The 23,151-nt window shown below is 36.9% G+C and overlaps 1 protein-coding gene across 1 annotated transcript in view; it reads left to right on the forward strand.

The window, feature by feature from the left end:
• The window catches only part of ME1 (malic enzyme 1), a 189,318-nt gene that overhangs the window by 84,007 nt on the left and 82,160 nt on the right, over positions 1-23,151 (forward strand). The window contains exon 6 of the mRNA XM_059831294.1: positions 21,267-21,370. Within this exon, the coding sequence (XP_059687277.1) occupies positions 21,267-21,370 (104 nt within the window). The remainder of the gene's footprint in view (positions 1-21,266; positions 21,371-23,151) is intronic.

Genomic DNA, 23,151 nt, shown 5'->3' on the forward strand with positions numbered 1-23,151 from the left:
TCTTTCAGGGTTGTGCTAGACTACATTTCAAAACATAGACGTTTGGTGGCTTGTTCCAGTGGGGGCTGGTTGCTCAGATTTTTAACCGTTTATCTAACAGTTGTAACTGGGAATGAGACCTCTGAATGCTGCTGTTGGGTTATGAACAGGTGGGACTCTATTGATGTACCCCTTGACTGAAGAAACTGCATGGGCCTGGTGATATCTATTAATTGGAGCTTGGGCACAGTTCCCTGGCTACTTTAGTCAAAGTCAGGGATCCTGGGGCACCAGCTCCCTTAATTTCGTCTGTCTAACACCCTCACTTCCCCAGCAGCACATCCCTGTTCCCTCGCTAACGCTGGTGTTCATGTAACCAGGTGGTGAGCCACTGCAGAGAACTGAAATGACCAAAAAGCGATCACATTTTGCTGGCTAAGCTGGTTATGCTAGGTCAAGCTGTTGTGGAATTGTACTGCAATTCCTTATCTTAAAATCTAAACCTCTTGGACAAATAACTGTATTTTTATGCTATATTTTCTTACTCTAGCCAGGATTTTCCATAATAAGACACAATAGAAATCACTCTCATAACTTGAGCACGTATAAATAATAATTATGCTGAACATGTTTTTTGAAATGTGCAGATGTTTTCCATTTAGATTAGTTCCTTTTCCGTTTCTGTGGGGGCCTCAGTGCTTTAAAATAAGCTTTAAAATATGTATTTTTGGCAACTATAATGCAGTTGTGCACAACCTGCAAACTCTCCAGAAAGATTAAATCTTACTCCAAAGCAGATTGCAAGAAAATTTCACAAATTCTCATCCTGTATGTTTTTTTTGTGTACAGAACCTAAAACAGTAACTCTGAGGAGCAACTCACCCAATTTCTGATAATTATTAAAAGCCTTATTACTGTTAGTTTTAGCAGAGGTTATTTTTAACTGGGGTATTATGCTGCTACTCATAAAACCAGGGAAAGAGAAGAGAGGAAAATAAAGCATTTTTATACAATTGCCTAAATCATAAGCAAGAGAAATGGAAACTGCTTACTTATGAGTAAAAATTGACCTAGTAGAAAGACTTGCATGACTGAACTAGTAAATTACTCCATGTAATCAGCATGGGACTGTGTCCAAAAGAAGTGGTGTTGACCACTGCCAAAAATAATATGCCTGTTTTGTAAGTCACTGATAAATTGGAGGCAAGTAATTGCTGATAGGACATTTTTATCCAAAGCATTTAAAACATTATTTGGAGTACTATTAGCTATTTACTACAGACCGTGACAATCTCACTAAAAGTTGTGTCTTACTGAGTAGCCATGTATTTTTCAGGTGTGAGGGTGGTGCTTCTCAGGTGGGATTTCAATCCAAATAAAACATACTCAGGCACTAGTCTCAGTACTGATACATATGTGTTGTTCGAAATCCTGAGGTGATGTGATCTCTGGATTTTGGGCATTCATCTAACGTTATAGAGGTATATGTTAATCACCTTGAAATGGTTAAAGAAACAGACTGCAGAAGAAAAATGAATGGTTGTCAAGGTACAAGCAGCTACAACTTCATGGAGACCTACCTGAAACACACGTACTCAGCACTTACAAGTGGGATGGTTTAAGGATGATGGAAATAATCAAGCTGAATCAAGGGAAAACATTTAAACATTAAAATGTGAATGATGATTGTTTGCTACTTAAAACATGTTATTAAACTCTCACAAAATAAGCAATGTTGAGGCAAGCCTGTTAGGTAAAAATCAGCCTGGCTTACAGGGATGTGGAGACTGACAGTTTAAAAAAAACAAACAGCAAAACCCAATAATAGAAATCAAGTTCAAAAACTGGGTTTAAAGGCAATAAAAAAGCAAAAGACACTGAAGAAAATAAACTTAATTCATATCAATTATGAACAGTAAGAATGAGATTTTCTGTTGTTCCTGATGCTTTACCTTAATGATGGTACTTATGCAAGTATTAGATTGTCAGTATAAATATGGTAGATGTTTTTAAAATGTCAGTTTTATCTATCTTGGCGAGAAGTCTTATTTTCCATTTTATTAACAGCAAATGAATATGTTAAACAAAAGCTTTAAAAATTTGTCAGGATCCTTAAATCAGAATGTCCAGATAATGCTTTGACCAGTGCTTTTTAAAAAAACTCTGGTAAAAGCTTTCTGGACCATGCTGAGCTGGGCGAGGAGGAAGTACTGGGGTTTTTTAATTATATCTGGGATGAATTGAGAAGTGCAGGAAAATTGGATTAAGGTTAAGGCTCTTATTTAAAATACAATGGTCCTGTAACCTGAGATAAAGAATTGAGTAAAATCCAAAAGTTTGACTAATCAAGAACTGAGAGTAAAATAACTATTGCTGATGAGCATGGGCTTATTAAAACGAAATTTAATCTAATGTTAAAGTGAGTTTACAGATTTTGGTTGCTTCTTATATTTTACCTTCAGTAACACATTTGAATTCATAATGTTCCTTCTAAGAAACTGGACCAATGAAAAAACAAAGCAGGCCTCCTGTGTGACTAAAGAAAATGTGGTTTAAAACACATATTTCTGTGAGGAATAATAAAATAGTTGTGGTTTTATGGATTACAGGGGTTTTTTTTTTCAGCTCTGCAATGTTTAATATCTTTATCAATGACTTGGAGACAATATTTTTGATGTCCAAGGGACATAGATGAGACATCGTTTAGTTAAAGTACTGTTATCCAGCCAGAGCAGGAATGAAATCTAGGAAGACTGATGGCTTGGGTTCTATAGAAGTCAAATCAGTGGTGAAAGGGTTTCTTCTGACCATAAATATCTTAATCTAATAATGGATGCTTAACAGAGGAATGAGATGCTGTGTTTATTTGGTACCTTACGAGAGAAGATAAACTGTGATTACAGAGATAAACAGAGATAAACTGTGTTTATCTGGTACCTTACAAGAGAAGCTCTGACAAGTTCAGGGCTGCTAGAGCAGTCTTGGACTGATTGCGTGTGTACATTCAATACTAGCAATGACCAGTTGTGGGAGCTTTGGAAAGATTAATTGTACGTTAGGATTTAAACACAAAACATTTACTATAAATTTCAGCTTAGGTAGAAAGCATTCAACTCTCTTAAACAGTACTTTTACATAACGCGGAAAAGCCAAGACAGCTGGTATTGGAAGAAATTTTTACATAGGCAGTTTCTAGCAGAAGGCGTTTTGGTGCTCTGAGCGCTGGGACAGTGGCCACACGCCAGCCATCAGGATGGCTCAGGTATCAGAAGTCACTCCAGCTGCAGCCATGATGGCTTCAAAGCAGCTGGACCTGCAAACCTTCTCTTGCCCTGGGTAGACAATTCAATAGTTGGCTGGTCATATATATATGCCGTTAATGTACAGATGAATCATGACGGTCAGTTCACTCTTTCCAAATGTGTATCTGAAGCTGTTCTTTATTCGTATAACTGTCAAATACAGACATTTAAGTACTGAACAGTGCACAAGAGAGAGAAACATGCTACTCCTCCTTCATCTGCCACACTTCAGGGATTTGTGGGCTGCTATTTCAAGTGATTTCCTGCATGCTTGCTTTGGAATATTTTTTCCCTTAATTTACTACAAATATTTAAAAGCAGGAATGTGACAGTTCTCACAGTTGCCCTAAATAGGTCAATGAGCATGGCTGGGCTGGCAGTTCTGACTCTTCTGGAGGAATGACAGGCATCCGTGGTGGGAGACTGAGGTGCAAAAACATGAGGTGCAAATTCAAGCTCAGTTCTTCAATTTAGCTTTCTGCATTTCCCCAAATTACTTCCAATTGTTATAAGAGCTGATACCAGCCTTCCAAGATTCATGTTCTTGAAAAATACCTACGTATGAATGTGCAAATGAAAACTGTTGAGAAAACAGAAACAAAATTGCTTTTATTATTCATATTCCAACCAAAATAGAAACCTGGACAGAAGAAAGCTGCAATTTCATATCTTGTCAATCTGAAGATAAAAATCTATCAAACAAATCATGTAAATTGTGTACAGCTGTAAGGATTTCACAATAAAAGACAATCACAATTGGCACTCATATAGATGGGTGGCACTTTTACACCGTTTTTTATGTAGTAAATGTATTATGGAATGGTTATGATCTCTGATTTTAAAAAGGCCCTTTTGCCTTCCCCTTGAATGATGGTGGTTAGAGCTAGAGACAGCATTTCATTGATAGTTTTACTGTAAAATAATAGTAGCATTTCCTGAATTCTATAAATAGAGATTGTTCCTGCCTATGTAAAAAGGATCTATTTTTGTATCTGGTGCATGTATGGGAATCTCATTTCTAGGTTATATTCTCCAGCGTGTTCCCTAGTAGTTCTGAGTATTTCTGAACTACAAATGACACTATGCATGATCAAAACAGGAGGTTTCTAGATACACAGCTTTTCATTTAGCTATGTTAAAATGTCACTGACCAAATTAACCTGGTTGACCGAGAGAGGCTTTTTTCCATGTTCCACAAAACAGTCAGGCCAGGGAAGGTGCTCAAAGGTAATGCCATGGCCTTATGGTGCTGAATTCCAGGCATGAAAATTTGTAAAAACTATTGATGGAGTAAATCTTCTATGGCTTTTTATCATTTGGCTACTGCCTGTCTGTGCCATTCTGGTAGGAAATAATTGCACTCTCCTTCACTAATTAAATTCTATTTTACAAGTGGAATTTTTTTTTCCCCCTTAGATCTTGCTGCTAGATCGTTCTCTGGTAGTACACTGCCAGCACTTGAACAAAGGAGAAAATACATGAATATTCCTTTTTCCTCCCCTTTCCCTGCTTCCAGTTGGCAAGAAAGTATTGTGGTAGGATATAACTTTTCTTACAGTCAATGTCATGAGTCATTTTTTCTTTTCTCTTTTCAGTGTTCAGAAATACTGAAAAGTCAGTCATTTCTGAATTACAATTCTGTCTAGCCCATTGTGCAGAAGAAAAAAAACCCACATTTTTTAAATTTGCGGGAATTGGTAGCATCCTTTTAAATCTATTCAGTTATTTGGAGTGGACTGAATATGCGTTAGAGGAGGGAATGGGCAAGTACAATCTGTTTTTATAGACGCGCCTTCTAAAATTGGGGGGTTTAGAGTCATCTTTCCAGTGTGTTTCCTAAGATTCCACCTCTAAAATAAATATGGCATCGCCCAACGCTCCTAAACGTGCTTTATTTAAACAACAGGAAAACCTGAAACTGTGCCAGCATCCATGTTACACTTGCAGACCTAAAGAATGAGCTGGGGAAGGGATGGTACTTACGAAAGACACCATTTCCCCTCAGTGCAGGGGCTGTTGGGTGATGTGCTTGAGTGGATCACAAATATCCAAGAGCTGATGTTTTTCGGTAATTTTTTGGAGAGCTTTCCTTTTCTTGCTCTTTAATGTTCTATTAGTGAATAGTTACAGTATGTCTAGTAATACATTCACAACTTGAAAGTTTCAAAAGTTATTTTGACTCAGTATTTTAACTCAGATGTGTTAAGAATTTGTAATAATAAATCTAGATTTACCATTTGAATATGTTTCTGCCGTATGCTGCTGATTTGTTATTGACACATATTGAACTCAGTCTTTTGACTGTGTTGTAGCTCACTTTTTCTGTCCAAAAATATTATTTTACGTTAGTCTGTTCTGCAAATTCCTAGCTTTCTATTTCTCAGGTATTGAGTCTCGTAAGCTTGCCAGGTTGGATTGTCAGTAGAGCACACAGAAAGTAATAAAACACATGAGGAAGAGTAAATGAAATCACAGGCTTTAGGCAACAGACAATAAATCATATTAAATAAGCTTGTTTCAAGGGAAACTTGAAATAAATTGTAAAGTAAAGGTTTATGTATGTGATCTTGTGGTGTATTGTATATCCAAAGCAATAGCTTGACAAGCCTAGTCTATTCTTAGAGGGAAATATAGATCAAAATTGTTAAATTTTATCAGAACGAGAGGATAGTTTGCACAGGTTTTTATACATGCTATTGAAGGTACAGTTATTTTAAAATGAGTCTAATACGGTGACAAATGTATTTATCACAAAGCATCTGCTTTTTAATTTAAAAGTTCAATTGCTGCCAAAATCGCTCGAGGTTCTGGGTAATAATTTTTAGGTGGCATATTCAGTGAAGGGCATAGTTAATCATGCAGTCATGAAGTATACATGCTGGAAAAGTAATTAATGAAAAACTGAAGCAAAACAACTGTATTATATTTAAATATTCAAATGGAGTGGCATTTTTATTATTACAGAGGAGTTTTTATTTTATTTTAATTGTTTTTATTATTACAGAGCAGTTTTAGCTAGATATTAGTGCTTTATCTGTTGCACATTAGAAGCATATCATTAGCGAATGCTAACATCCCCCAGGTCTTCTTTGGGCTTTTATACATATCATCATCTTTGTAATTTCTTCATGTGTATTAAAATTTCATGTTGTCCGTTGTAAGCCATACGTTATCACTGCTGTTTTCATAGCCTGAATAGTTTTCTGTTTGTTGTAGACATGAGGTGGGTACTTCACAGGATATGATAAACTTTATTTTATTTTTTCCTTAGAGTAATATGTCAAATATGTTCCCCTGTTACAATCCGCTACAAACTTGACCCCAAACCTCCTGTTCTCCAAGGATTCACATCTATGGGATGTTCTAAAACCACTGATAAATAGTGTGATAGACTGGTTTTGGATTTTACTTTACGTATTTGGTGGAGGGGCTTTATCGTTTAAATTCTAAAGCTGATTCCAACACTTTGCTTGGATGTCTCATGCCTCAGTGTTTTTTCTCTGTGGATCAGGAGTTTCCACCTGCTTGTGCTTCCTACAAAGCTTTGTGGCCTCCGTGTTGTTGAGCTGGTGAGGTACACCCTGGGATGTGTGGACTGGCACGGAGCCTTACATATAGTGAGCAAGCAGAGGCATGGGAATATTTAACAACAGTTACAGTTTTCCCACAGATTTTATTTGGAAATTTAATGTTTCAGAATACATGATTTGCTGTCAACTGAAGTAAGAAAAAAACCCAAACACGCAAATATCCATCAGAATTTCAGCATGTTCCTTCATTTCCAGTGAATAAATAGGGCTGTGTGACATTTTTGTTGACTATTGCTGAAGTTGGCATTAGTTAATACTGAAATTCTTACCACGATGGTAGTGAAAAGTGTGGTTAAGTGAATACTTATCCAAGGTCATCTTCTGTAGCATGTTAGAATCCTTGTTCTGTGTTTTCTTGCATGTACTGATTTTTCTTCACTTTATTTTGACAATACAGATGTGGAAGAAATTGTGATTTTTTTTTTTTTTTTAAATGTGCTTTTCTGAATCCTGTGGACAAAAATTAAACTTGAATTTTGATATATCAGATTATTTTATTCTCATACAGACATTATCATTATTATAAATAATGAATCAGAACAATAAGAGTATCCAAAGGTCTCTCTAATCAGGTCTCAGTCAAAACTCTTTATAATATTTGGTCCCATTATATTGCATCGCACAAAGTTAGGTAGTATTTCTTGAGTTACTTGCTGTTTATAACGTGATGAGAGGAGGAATGAAGTAGCATAGAATTCTGCTGTATTTATTTATTTTTATTTCAATAATCATAGTAAATGCTAGTTAGTCCCATCTCAATCTAACCATAGGAGCATATTCAGACTTTGCATTCGTTTATGTGGAAGTGTTTGTGCACACACAGATATATTCATTACATCATATATAGAGTTAATATATCTGGGCTGTTAGAAAATTCCGTATTTTCACAGGGCCCTGTCATCAACAGAAATGGTAAATTGTTACTGGATAGAGAGGCCTTTATTGCACAGAATATTCCTTATTTTGGAATACTGTGTTTTATCTGGAAACCACATTTACTGTTTTAATCTTGTTGAATGTGTCAGTCTGTATGGTAGCTTGCATCTGACTTTTGTCTGTGCTTTTTTTTCTCCATGTGTTTCTTTACCTTCTGTCCAGATTCATTCTGAGCACTGTGATCAATTTTCACACTCTCTTTTTTTCCCAAACACATCCAATGTGAGGTGTGCAGGCATGCTCACTGACAAGATGCATCAAGCAGTGCTCATGGAGAGTAACAGGTAATAACTGCAAGAAAGAAAAAAAAAGAAAAGGACATAAAAGGTTACTAGCCAAACAGTTGCTGTCTTTAGTCTTTGGAAAGGAAAATGTCTCATTCTTCACTGTTGGCTTTTCTCCTTGAGCCAGTTTGAGCTCAAAGTCCTGCTGAGGTGGACCTTAGCTTTGAGTGAATGTATCTGTTAGGTAGCCTTAAAAATACAATTCAGTAACATTCAAAGAAGACCTCTTGCATCATGATTTTCTTGCAGGAAATCAGAAAGTAGTTTGCTGATGGTGTGTTTTACACAATTATTTTCATTGGTTTTAACAGTGGATGTAGCTATATTTCAGAATTCACTTCTGCAATTAAAAATCTAAGAATCAAATGTTAATTTTTTACTGAATACTCAAATAATAAGTTTTCTAATTTATACTTTCAAGTATATCCTCAAAACTGCACATGGCTTTAGTCAGGAAGGTTTTTTACCCTCTATAGCCTAAAACCCTTGCCTGAAGTGACTGCAGCGTGCTGTTGAGAGGGGGTTCTGGGGAGGGAATCTTCAGAGTCTAAATTTACAGAAGATACTGAGGTTTCCAGTGTGTTTCAGTCTTTTAAAGACTGCCTTTTGAAGAATCTTTGAGTTTGTCTTCTGTTTTGTCCATAGTCTTCTGCAATTTTTTTTTCATTACTATTTCTTCTGTATCTTCTGCCTTATATATTTCCTTGGTTGTATTAAACCTTCAGTAGAAGACTGTGTATAAACATCTCATGCTTCCTAAGGGATGCATTCTACTAATCATGTATTAAGAGAGCTGAAATACAAAACACTGCCTACCCCTTTTATGAAATAATTGTGTACAAAGGGGAACAGCATTTCCCACCATATTTACAGCTGTTAACAGTTTTGACTTATTTGCAAATGTAGAAGATCATTTGCTGTTCTTTACCATGGTGTTCCCAGGGGAATGTATTACATCACCTCCCTTGTTTTCATTTAGATGCTTTTCTCATACTTTCTTAGGCACAGCTCAGCAGCTATGAGTACCAACAGTTTTACCAATAAAACTCAAATATAAATGGCTTTGGCTTTTAAACATCTATTCTCTTTAAATATTTTTCTCAGTTTCATAATATGTACACTACCAGCATTTTGTTTAATGCTGCATTCGCTTGTAATGGGCTTTGTTCTTTACTATAATAGTAGAAAGACATTCTGTGTTTACATTACTACTATTAAAATGCTCGTCTCCTTTTGCCGTAATACAGGGATGAAAAATATCTTGGTCCACATTTCCTTTCAGTAGCAAAAATACTTGCAGTCCTTTTTAAATAAATAAAAAAACAACATAACAAAGTCTTATTTTTTTTTCACCGGTGCTTACTGTTGTCATTGTACAACAAAAGGTTACTGCAATTTTTAAAACTTATCCAATTATTCTATTACAATTAAATTAAAGGAGACTTTCAAGTTCATACTATCTTTTTAATATGCATGTTGTATAAAATAATACATTATTATATATTTCAGTGCCAGACTTAAATCCACTATCATCCTATATTGCCTCTGCTTAATGTCCTCTTATACTTTCATAAAGTACTAGAGATTAGTGTTTGCAATCTTCTTGTAATCATCTAGCCTTTCTATGTTGCCTGTGTACTAAACACAAATCTAGGCTTTTCTGGTCTACCCACTTAGGCAGCAATATTTTCGCCTCTTCTCTTTTATCTTACCCATACTCAAGATTCAATGGAATGGGCAGTTACAATATTGTGTTTGAATTACTGGTCTTGAGAATCACCATCACTAAGCTAGGTAAGCTCAGAATGATTGAGAAAGAGACGCAGAGCTTGAGTCATCTGAACCTGAGCTAATCATCCTAGGCTAATTTTATGAAGAGGAGCAGACGCTTCTTCTTGTAGAGTAGCTGTCTTAAACTGGTCAGCTGAATTGTATTTTAAAACTCTCTGTTTTTGTCTGTTGACTATAAAAAGAGCTTAGACTAGCTTAGATATTGAATATCCAGTGTAGGTCCTTAAGTTAGATAACATGAGTTCATACTCAGTTTGCACTTTGCTTGCCTCTCTCTGCATCTGATGTGTTGTTGCTATGTGGCTCAGGAGGCTTCTACAGAAACTAAAACTTGGTTTTGAACTTTACATCAACCTCTTATTAAACAAACTCTTTGTATCTTTGAGAAATGCTATTCTACTGCTTAGTGCATGAGAAGACCTCAGCAATTGTCTGTTACTTTTGATCCATTGTCATCCTTTAAACGTTGCCATTTTGGCTAGGGGTATATGGTATTCTTTTTCTGAGACTGTTCATTTATTTTTATGAAATATGCTATTTATGAACATTTCTTTTGTGAAAATTCTATTTCATTAGACCATGGAAAATGTGACGAAGCCAGGTGGTGCTTCAGATTTTCACATTTACCAACCAGCATATCGGCAATGATTTTTAAGAGCTGAGAAGTTGAAGAGGGGAGGGCTCTAGCAGAAAGAACATAAAGGGTGACACGAGATTTAAGTCTCAGTTTCAGCTGACATTAGAAAGAACGAACTGTGTACCAATGTTACTGGCAATTTTGTCAGTTCATTTCATTTCTTCTTACTTCATTTTTCAGCACATGGGGATCTATAAAAAAGAGCAGAAATGAATATCTGGAAATGCTTATTTTGGGTAGCATGCATGAATATCCATAGACCAAACTGATGGCAGACTTTATTTCAAGATACATTAGACATTTCCAACTCTTCATACTGAGAAGACAGCAACAGATAGTGTTTGTTTTGGTTGGCTTCTATTCTTTCTGAAATAGTAGTTGCTAGCTATCTGCCTCCTCAGCAATTTGACAGGCAGTGGAGAAGACAAGAGAGGGAATGAGGCTTGGATATAGCTATTATCACAAAACGTGGGGTAAGACGCATCATTTGTGCCTCCACAGAAGTCGGCCTGGTGTCTGGGACAAAACATGTCACCTGTTGACTGTAAAAGTGCTCTTACAAATGCTGGCCTTGCACTAGCAGGTTTACTTTGTACACAGAACTACTTTTCCCTTTTTTCTTCTGGTGCTAGGACAGATATATAGTCAACAGCTGAGATGTCAGTGCTGAAATAGTATCACCAGACTTGTTTAATAATTGCCAGTCAGTCAAAGGGACATTGTTGATGTGACTTGTTTATGTAGGAAGAGGCCCAACCCATTTGGCTCTAGTAAAGAGAATGGCTGAGTGTCAGCACAGGAGACAGGGATGTCACGTTGAAATGTATTTTGGTGAAGGACCATGTGGGAGTAGCTTGTGGAAGGAAATGAAATAAACAGGCATAAGTTTAATAGAACTGAGAAGAGGCTGCAACAAGTGATGGAGATTTATAGTTACATGTGAATGAAAAAAAAAATCAAAACAAAATGCCAGAAATGTTGATATAGAAATGAGATGTACTGACAACACAGAACAAGATTCTCGGTTTTGTAAATGGTGTAACTATCTGCTGATATGTTAAAATTCTGTTCAGTTAACTATGTGATGGCACACTTTGTGTGCTGTCAAAATGTGTGAGCTGATACAATATTAGCAAAATCCTTTTTATTAATAGAATATTAAGGATGAATGAAAATGAGATCTTTAAGACTTTTTTTTAAAGTTTGTTATGTTTGTCATTTACTAGATGAAGGAAAATTATTAAGATGGCATTCCTCTGAATATTATTACTTAATAGCAAAACTTTACTGATGTTATCTTCAAAAGAATAAGTCTTTGCTCTTCTCTGATTCACTTTGTTGGTGGTGGTTTATTGTTTGATTATTTTTTTTTTTCATTTTTGGGTCTGGTTTCGAAAGCTGGAGATGACTCCTTGCATTCAGACATTCCAGCTGTCTGTCCTAAACAAAATTTGGAAATGCAAGTGGATGAAAATAAAGGGAGTGATGTGCGTTTGTTGCTTCGCAAAAATGGTGTAGGACAGTTTGATTTAATCAAAGTGCTTGATTCAAAGTGCTTGAACCACCTCAAGCAGCTATATCTTGTCATATTCTCTTGATTAAGCTGAAGAAGATGATTTATTAAGATACCTACACTCCTATTAATTTTGCAGGAAAAAAAGAAAAGAAAAATATCTCTGGCTTCTATAAAAAGTTTCACTGAGGCTAGACTTGATTTTAGGGTACTATTTTGGCCCTTCTTAAATACTATTTTTTGGCCACCTTCTGTGATTTATTATAAGCACTTACTGCTGGACCCTCAAGCGGGGTCCAGCACATCCTCCCTCATGTTTTTTTGAGAGCAATAAACTTTGAAAGTTTGGTTGTGGTAATCTATTTCTCTACGTTCCAGTTCTCATTATCTATCAGTTGTATTTCAAAATGTAGCAGAGAGGGTATTGTTAAATGTTTCTTGATGTGTGGCAAAACATGCAGATTGAGATTTTAGCCAGGTAGCTGCTGGGGTTCATGAAGAAGAAATGATAGTTGTAAACTGTATGGGGGCTGCTGAAGCTCAGTTGTGTAGAGAGCTTAATGGTTAGTCTGAGCGTTTTCTGGGATTCACTAAAAGCTTTTATAGAATGTAGATGTCAGGGGTTTGAGGAGATTTCTTGTTACATGCTCTGAAAAGTCTATGAATAAAATACAAGATACTTTTCAGATTTCTTTGCTTTCTTATTATTATTATTATGTTAAAATATTAATGACTATATGCAGCATAATCTGCTGAAGTCCTAAACGATGTCGAATTTTTCAGGATTATTGTTTTCTCAATAGGCAAATGATTAAGTTTTTAAAGAAATGCCACTGGCATGTAGACAACCATTTGTTTTCAGTTTTACTGTATAAAAGAGTTATGCATCCTAAAATTGCGTCTGATGAAATGTTGCTCTGAAACCATGGTTCTGAGCGTCTTCCAAGTTCCAACTCAAATTACAGGCATTTGTGGGATTGGCATCGTCCCTATCCCTGCAGACAGATGTTAACATTAGAAGAGTTCTCTGAGACTGTTAAACATAAGGCAGAGTGTTTATCTTGCTGTTTATTTTATTTTTCTTAAAATACACAATGAATTAGGCCTCTCTGATCTCATTACTAACTCTGCTAGATACGGTTCTGGCAGCGGATCATGTGATGCATGCTAGCCTGAATTAGTGCAGCAGTACCGCCTTAGACATTGTGGTGATGCTCTTTTGCTGCAAAATCATTTGGAGCCTCCTAAGAGGAAGAAGCAGAAAGCAATATTCAATGGGACTAATGTGTTATGTCTAAGGAAGAGAGAAAAATTTGTAGGGAGAGGAGCAGGCTGTTGTCTGAGCTCTGTTAGTGGGAAACTGCACTATTCAGGACTTGTCAGAATTGCCCAGAATGGAGTTTTCTCATGGCTGGTTGGGAATTCCAGACTGGTGACTCCTTCGAAGGGCTTCCTCAGCCCCGAGCATCCTTCAGCCACTCTTGACTTTATCCTGTTACGTGAGAGATGAGTTAGGTTTTTTTTCTCTTATTTCATTTATAAATCTCTTTTGAAAGGTGATTGTCAAGCTGAGGAACTGGATGAGTTTTTAGCTTAGTAGCACAATCAGAAAATATGCATTGAAATAACTATTTATGTGCAATGCCATATTTCTGTCTATGGAGAAAAAAACAGGGTATAGCCAGATGATGGCGGTGAGGAAGAAGAGTTAGAAAACCTCTGGTGATCTTTACTTAAATTTATCTAGGGTCCTTCAAACAATAAAAAAGGATAAAATAAAAATTTCAGGGAGGTTTTGTGCTGGCAGTCCCTACAAAACTTTTAGGCATCTGTTGGGAGATGTAAAGTCAGCGTTTTTTAAGAGTTTTGCAGTAAAAAGCAAATTAAATTATTCAAGTGCGTTACCATAGATATGTTGCTCGTTGCCACTTTATGCTCATCCCTGGAATGCAGCTGCTTCTGTATTCCACCCATAGTGACAGTGCCCTGTTTATACAAAGCATGCCATTATTTTCAGATTGGCACAAGTCACACAGAAAGTGGATCATTCTATACTCTTTCTTTTGTACAAATTATGGAAATTCCAAGATTAGAAATTGTTTCCCTTCCCCCTTCCTCCTAGCAATCAAGTGCCTTAGTAATGACCTGCTTGGCATAGCTGCTACTTAGTGTAGAATTTAAATGTAGATTGAAAAGACAGACCTGATGCATCTGTGTGGTGGTGCTACAGAAGCATGGCACTAGGAGAAGAACTCTAGTGCTATAAACAAGGACTTAATGAATTTTAGTTTTGAAGTTAACATTCAGTTCACAGAAGATGTGGGCACAGTTGTATCTTTACAATTGGAAAACTCTTAGTTTTTCATTTTTCTAGTATGAAAAATTGACAAACTATCTTGCTAGCTTTGAAGGCAGGTTTTTTTTTTTTCTTCAATTACAGAACCTTTGTAAACAATATCTAATCCAGTCCGGAGGGAAATGTCTGCTTTTCTCCTTATGAACAGTGCACAGCTTGTGCTGCAGATTCAGTGATGGCAGTTCTACGATATTTGCTTCTAGTAGTTTTTAGATGTTAAGTTGGTTTGAAAGAGTCAATGTAAGCTGTTTTACTTGAAAAAAGTTCCAATGGCACTTAAATTTCGGGGAAAGACCATTATTTCTTTACTTTATCTTTTGTCTAGCAAAGATGTAATCTGGGGTGTGCTTCACTGTTGAGCTGTACTCCCAGGTCCTTCCTAATTTCAAACTGCCGTAAAGGACAAGGTATACAGAACAGTTTTTGCTGGATTCTCCATTAATTTTACTGCAAGAATTTTTTTTAATAGAAGTGGAAATTTGCTGGAAAAGCTCAATCATTTTTCTGTGAAACTCTTGTACTGTGTATTGGAAAGGTGAGCAGGTGGAACAAAAGCCTAATTGCTCTGAAAAATATATAATAAATCTGATGTCTGATATATTATTGCCTTTAAAAAAAATTAATTTTTACTATTCAATATGAAGTACGGCAAAATATACCGTTAGCGTAGCTATACTGTGTGTTACGTGTAATTTTTAGAGCCAATCCAGAAGAGAAGTTCAGGTGGCCCTGTGAATTCCAGGTTGTTGGGAGTGGAAAAGTCAGCCTGGAAGGGAACTTCCGTAGGCATATGCACCATTGATGGCACCTGGCTGTAACTGGTATTGTGAGTTTCAGGTGCTTGGAAATCTTGAATTACACCTAAAAATCATGAGATAGATAAACTTTTGGTTTATAAAAAGTATTTTATAATTTCCAGTATTTTGGAGGAAAGCTAAGAGAGAGACTCAGCTGTACCTAACAGACTCAAACCAGAAGGTATCACTGCTACCCGCCCCTGCACCATCAACAGCCCCTGAGCTTTTCACCCATCACTTGATTCCACAGACTGACCCATGGACACAAACACCAACACATCGCATGACTCAAAGAGCAGACAGCAGAACAGCCTTTTGAAAAATCAGGTGCATCTTGCCTCTTGCTGCAGCAGCTTTTTCTCTTCGGATTTTGTGCTTGATGCTCCCTCGCTAACAATGGCTCACATACCTTGTACTCTTTTGTGTATTTTATGTCTGTTTGTAAATGTTACCCTTAGGGGGCTGAATGGTATTTAGCTTTGCATGCTCATGCAAGGGAATGAGTTTAACTTCCTAGGAGAGCTCTTCTGGTACCCGTGACAAGGGAAGGAGGGATGCAGGCGGAGCGTGACATGAGAGAGGGCCAGAGGGATGGCGCCCGCTCGGCACGCAGCCCACTGTCTGCCTGCAGCCCGCGCACACTGGGTCCTTTATTCGGTGCCACATACATGCGCCGGAAGCAACCCACAGAATGTCCTTGGCACAGTCTGGCTTTGTGCAGTCTCTTGCCTGGGGACAGGCTGTGGTGATTTCATAGCGTGTTACAAGATTCCCTCATGAAGCATTCTTTCCAGCCATTAGAGTGATTTTTATTTTGTTGTTAAATTAAAGTTCTCTGGAGCTGACAATTCTTCAGCTGGATAAAGCTGTCTGCATGCGTGGGAAATAACTATCAGCAACGGGGTTCAGTGTGCAGTCAAAGCCACTACTGGTAATTCCTCTTCAGGTTAAGAAATGAGTAACCTTCCTGAGAAGGTGGCAAGCAAAGGATGTAGAGGTCAAACTGACAGATAAAACACCTTATGAAAGGAAAGAACAAGTTGGATTGGATAAGTCAAGCCAGCCTTTAAGGAGAAATAACTGAAAACGTCTAGTGTAGCTGTGCAAAAGTATAGGATCACTACGCATGTATGGAAGAGAACAAACATATTCTCAATGATTTTTTAGCACAATGTTAAATTATTTTGAACAGAATTTGAAATACTGTAACTTCTTTTCTGTTACATTAGGATATTGCTTCATCAGAGTATTAATAAATATTTATATTTATATTTTGAACTTTCTAAAAAATGCATAATATTCTTTGCTATTAATTTTTTCCCACAGAAATTGGTCCCTTCAAGCACCCTCAAACCCAGTTAGCGTCAGTGTTACTTGCAGTGTACAGCAGAGCCAAAATTCAGTTAGCATTTGGAAACGCAGAATCTGTTACAAGTTTTAAGGGCATCATCCTGTATTTCAGACTTCAAAATAAGCTTATTCAAAGAAAAAAAGGCTTCCTAGTCTAATATAAATTGGAATCTTATACATTCTTCCTAATGCCATAAAAAATACTTTGCAGCTGTAAGCAGTTCTTGCAGGACAGAAAATTGTGATTCAGCATGTTAGTGCTTGCAAACCGAAAATTTAAATGAACACAAATTGATTACTGGGTAATTAGTATTGGTAGAAGCTGAAGTTAAGTCCAAAATATTGATGTTGTTTCTGACTGGCTAACTCTTTTATTGGAAAAAGTTTCACATCGAGTGAAATTTCAATCTTGTGGAACCAAAAAACAAAGTTTGAAATGTTCGATTTTCCTGGAGAACAGAAATTTGCCCTGTGCTCACCAGCCCTTCCCCAACCTGTGAAAACCAAGACAAGAAGTTATTTACAGAAAGAATTTACAGTGTATTAATATAAGAAAATACTACCACTTGCAAAAGCAGCAGCATTCCCTTGGTTTTCTTGGTAACTGTGTGCCCTGTTAAACCAATCATATTCTGAAATGTGTTTCATTTCTGGCATGTGGCATGTCTTTGTCCTAAAGCTTCTGATGTCCCATACAAATGTAGTTCTCCTTTGATTTTATAACTGTGGGTCTAATGCAAATCATTTCCCATTGTAGAACTGCTGAAGGGTTTTGACATTTTAATGGCATGGGGGGAGTTGCTGCTTTGAAGCATTACCGTACACCAAACACTTTCTAGGTGGCACTGAGAGGTCTGGACACTCTCTGCTGCCATCTTTGTGAGTGGAAGGGCTCAGTGTCTTGCAGTTCTTCACCTCCAATTTTCCATGAAGCTGTTCACTAAAATATGCATCTGTTCCAAAGAAATGTCTCGGTGCCGAGTTTGAGAATAGATGACATTTCAGCATGTTTGTTCTCAATGGATGAAATATATAAGTGTGCAATTTTCTGTTTCTCGCTGGTTTGGCTTTTGTAGCTAAATTAGAGCCAGGTGCACAACTCAAGCCTTGCTTGAATTTTGATGGTGTGCTGATCTCTTTACTATAAGTGTGCACAAGTAAGATGGTATAAATGGCTTGCCTTTTTCTTAAAACCCCAAAGGTCATTACGGTTTTAATGCGCTCAGGTGGTGCTTCAAAGAACTCTGTTATTTTACACAGCTAATTCTAGGTAGATCTACATGATATTTCCAGTACCAGAACCTCGATTAAGCCCTTTATTCTTGTAAAACCTTATTTCTATTAAAGCTTGAATGCACCACATTGCTAAACCTGAATGTTTTAGAACTTTTTTGTTTAGCCTTAGAGTAAGCGTGTCTAAAAATAAACCAGCATCAGCTTTTTCAGTATCATTTAGTATGCATAACAAACCTGATAACCTGAAAAAAGCAGAGCTATGTTTTGAAGGAGATTCGATTTCCAAAAGAACAAAACAAAGTTTAAGCTTTGACAACAGGCTGGGGAACAAAAGAAACCCAAGTCATTGAGGAAAAGTACCTAATCATCATGTCAGCTTGACATACTCGATAGTAGGATGAAACTTTCTTTTCGGTAATCTGTTTTGAAAGCCATGAAATAGTTGATAGCAAATGTTAATCTCTCAAGATGTGTGAACCCTCTAAAAAAAACAACCACCGTGGACCCGGTTTGCATGGTGTTGACCTGAATAAGGGGGATAATATGCTTAAGCAGCTTATTCATTCTTCAGTGCCCTTTGGAAAGGGAGCGGTTCCACAATGGTTTGCCACTCAGGGCTCAGACATGACTACTGTTCTTTTCACTTGTTGAATGTTTCATTCTTTTGTCTCCGCCCCGGGTTTCTTCATACGGTGTTCCAAACAGGACTATAAAGGAACTTTTTGGGGCTATTTCTTGTCGAACTGCAACGTTTGTGAAGCAGAATGCACTGAGCTGTAAAGGAATTTTGAACTCTGGGTATATAGCTGGCCAAGCTTTTCATCAGAGATGTGTTGCTGAATTAATTGTCTCTGCTTGTGAGACTTCCCAGGCTGGAAGTTTAAACATACCCCAGAAACATTGTATTAATTGTTTTAAATACTCCACATGAAATTTCGGCATCAAAGATATGTGAATAAATTAATGTGGTGGTCTTATAAATGGAGCTGTTTCAGAGTTCTGAGTTTTAGCGTTGGCTATAGATTTAAATACTCCCAGACATGAAAGATGCAAAAGTGGAAAAAGGAGTAAAAGAACCTATGTTTCAAGGCAGACCCATGGCTTGTTTAGCACTTTTGAAACAGCATAACTGTGAATGCCTGTTTCTCTTGAACTTTCACAGAATCACTGCCCAACTTAAGCTGGCTTCTTGAAGGAATCACCATGACGCAGTCTGTCCATGAAATGTTTTGGAAACATGTCTTCAGAATTTAAAAAATAAAGGGACCAAAGTTATATATATATTTTTTTTTTTCATTTTGAGCATTGTTTTACAAAATGAGAAAACATACATTATTTAATAAAAAGCTTGTGGAAGTATGTTAACAGAGCAAATCAATTTAGGAAGAAGAATTACGGGAGCAGGAAAGGGGGTAAGTTACTTACATTGAATTGGACTGTGGAGCATGCGGTGTGCTTGCACAGGACACAGAGTAGCAGAAGCCTACTGGCATGGGAAGCTGCGGCAATGAGATTTTAGAAATGGGACTGCTGATCCTGAGTCTTACCGTGATGCTCCTGACAGAGGCTCCTGCTGCTCGGCAGTTCTGCTTTCCAACCTTGCATGCTCAGTCTGGTGGGAAGCTCAAGGCAACTCCCATGGGGTTTCCAAACTTGTCTTAAGATTTCACATTGTGAAACAGTTAATTTGCAATTCCTGTGAATTTATCTCCCAGAGAAATAAAATTACCCTTGATTCGTCAAAATTTCCTGAGGTCATTTTAAATAACTAGGCAAACTCAAAACGGAAATGAAAAAATAATTCCAGAAATAGTTCGTGACTACAAAATTGGAAATTATTCTATAAAAAAAGAAGAGCATACAAAAGAGAAAATTACTTTGGAAGGTACCTGACATCAAGCTCTTGCCAGTATCTGGAATAGGTACATAATTATGTTTTTGATTTCGCTGCTACAATACCTAGAGTAATGTAAATACACAGGTAAAATTGTTTCAGCCAAAGAATATGCTACTTAAACATGATTGCTACATAGAATTGGTGAAGGGCACAAATAAAATGCTTACGGTGTAATGACTTCACTTTCATCTACAAAGTAAGTATAATTTTGAGCTTTATTTGTTTGCTGATTCAAACAGTTGAACTAAAAACTTCTGAAAGTCTGTAAGTAATGTATTAGAAATAGTTTGTTTTGAAATGGCAATGAATTTAGCAACAATTTTAGAAAAATCGACCTTTAATCCTGCTGAATTTTTGTCTTGATTTTTTAAATATTCTAATCAGATATCTTCAAGTTATTATGGAAGTGGAGAGAAAAGTGAGGGAGAGGCAAACACCTCTGCCTGTAGGTCTGCATCAGGATACTCGCAGAGTAGGCAGAATACCACCAAAGGTTTTTAGTTTCTTACTGATTCAAATCAGTCTCCAAGTGGGGCTTGTAACCCAAAGGATTTTTCAGTTCTGTAACACAGAAAAGCTGTGAAGGGAATTCAGTCACTTTTCTAAAACACACAAATCAGATTTCTGATTCCCAGCCTGAAGCAGGCTGAGGAAGCTTTCCAGCCTTGTTACTTCATGTTGTACATTGAAGGCTCTCTCCTGGAAGGAGAGGTGGTCTGTATTTTTCTTTATGGTATTTTCCTAATTGAAGCTGGTGTACAAGTTTCTGCGGCCATGTTGGTTTTGCAAAATGTTTTTGGTTGAAAAATGTTTAGTCAAGCTCCTGACTGATCCTGCAAGCTATTTGGGCATGTGTGGGAGGATTGCACACTAGATACAATGGAGAAATAAGCTTATTCATTTTCAGAGGCCTGTGAAAAATAATAGCAAAGAGCGTCTTTATATGAGAGTTCCTGGGAGAGCCAGTGAAAGTGTTGAGGTTGGGGAATTGCTGTAGCTGGAATGACTCAAAAGTGATTGCAAAATACTTTGAACATGTTTAGTAATTTGTAAGTTATAAATTGGAAATATGTACCAGAAGACCTTCTGGTAGCTTGGAAGGAAAAAGTCAAAGGCTTGGTTATGTTTTGGCATATGGAATTTTAGAGAGCAGCATGTTTTCTGAATATCAGCTCATCAACACAGTTGAAATGATGGACTTAGGAGAGATTTGTGAAATGTGATGATAAAAATAAAAAAAATGGCTTTTTAAAAATGTCAGAGCACTGTGAGGATGTAAAGGAAAAAGAGAAAAGTACTAACTAAAGCTTTAAAAGATACTTTTGAAACCTGACTTCCCAGAATAAACTTTCACTTTTTCACTTGGAAACAATACACTTCCTTTGAGACTAGGGTATCCCTTTTCCTTGATACAAAAGGGTGCTTCTTTAATCTCTTTGTTGTGTTTCTTCAGTCTTTATATAGAGGTAGATAAATGGATATGTACATCATATGCTTGGGTTAATCCTTGAACACTGTATTGTTGTTCCCTTTTTATTAACTTAGAGTGTACTAGTGTACTTGCTCATGTAATAGTTCAAACCTTTTTTTTTTAACAGGCACTGCTGAAAGATCCTTTGTATATTGGGCTGAGACACAAGAGAATCAGAGGTCAAGCCTACGATGATCTTCTTGATGAATTCATGGAAGCTGTGACTTCAAGGTATGTGATATATCTGTCCTATTCATTGGTGAATTCCACTGTGAACTTCGTCTTGGGAGAAATAAAGGTCAGTAGCTTATGAAAGGAAGACAGAGTTGTTAGGCTCCTGACCTTTTTTATTTTAAGCATAGTATTGTATAAGTTTATAACTGCCTGAACTACTTGCCTTTAATATTTCAGTTTTATGAATTCACTGCATGAATGGTAAAACTCATCTTGAGATGAGTGAACTAGTTTTTCAAACATTGTTTTCGAGATTTGGATTGTTAAGTATTTGCCTAATAATTTTCTATGCCTCTGTGTTTCTATGCATCTGTGTTTTGACTCCATTTTGGGACCTTACCTGGACATGTACAACCTCTGTTCTTCCTGTCCTGGTTCCTGTGCAAAAGAAACTTGTATTAATTTCCATGCCTGAAGCACATATTCCTTCATGTATTACTATACTCTTCCCCATCACCCCCAGTTGGCTGACACTCCCTTGTTCTTAATCTTGCTATGGAAGTTGCTGGTTTGGCTCTACCCTGTAATGTGTTTGCTCCTCTTCTGAGTATTCCCTTTCAGATAAAATTGATGCATTTTCACCTTTCTAATAGAAGGTTCAGAGCATTAGAAATTGCTCTGTGGACTGCGTTTTGAGAATCTCTAACTTAATGCATTCCCTAACTCACCCTTTCTTTAAAATGAACCACAGTTCTTCATACGGAAGGAAATCATCAGAGTCAAGCAGATTATCTCAATAGTATCTGAAGGTCTGGTTGACATGCTTTTTTTGCTTAAACATCTTTAAAACTCTATAATTTTGAGCAATTTTGAGCAAGTTATGTTTCCTTGACCTTCTGAAAGATTGCTTTGTTCTCAGCTAAATCTGTCATGGTCTACAATGGTGTCATTTATTTCACGTTTAAAGTGGAGCACTTACAAATTATAATTCAAACTTTGCATGGTTTGCTCGTGAACTGTTTTGGCTGTAGTGTGACATCTATATTGATTATGATACTCATTTGCTAAGGTGAAGGGAAAAGTGATGTAGTTAAGTCAAAATCAAGTCCTTTTGCTCAACAATTTCATATTTTCCTAAATTCAAATTTGTGTTTAGCACGCCACTGGCAGACTCAGCACTTGCAGCTGATTCTGTTGTGGTGGGTCTGGCTGTTAAAGATGCAGGTCACGATTTGCTTTATTGTGTATTACTTTCCCTTGCCAGCCGCTGTGGTGATCTACATAATTGTATACTTCAGTTAAATGCTAGTTGTCTTTTCCTTGTGAAAGTTCCTCTTAATGTTTTTCCTCTTTTCACTTTTCTTAGCTTTCTGCTGCCTGTTTCACAGAGGGAGTATTTGCTTCACTAGTCTTAGATGCATGTTTGGTGTGTTACATTTTAGGTTAGTCATATTTATTGTTGGTTATTGTCAAGGTACTCCAGAAGAGGCTTTCTTATTTAGCATTTCCTAGTCAATTCTGAGAATGGGAGAAGTTCTGGGGAAATCTGTTGTTGCGTTTTCAGTACCATGATGTATTCATCTTCAAGACATACATAACCATGAACATAACAAAGCACAAGGCTATCGTGTATTTTTAATAAGCCAAATTTAAAGACAGACTTTTAAGGTGATGACAAATATTTTCAAGAGAAAAGACAGCAAGTTGGAAAACTGTGTAAATACCTATTTTAGATATTTTTCACCCTCATAATTCTCCAGGCAAGCCAAATGCTAATAGAAGTGAGAGCCAGGTTTTAGCAGCACTGCCTGGGAACAAGTAGAAGTAGGCAGCTGTAC

This window comes from Gavia stellata, chromosome 2 (genome assembly GCF_030936135.1).
Source record: "Gavia stellata isolate bGavSte3 chromosome 2, bGavSte3.hap2, whole genome shotgun sequence".
NCBI lineage: Eukaryota > Metazoa > Chordata > Aves > Gaviiformes > Gaviidae > Gavia > Gavia stellata.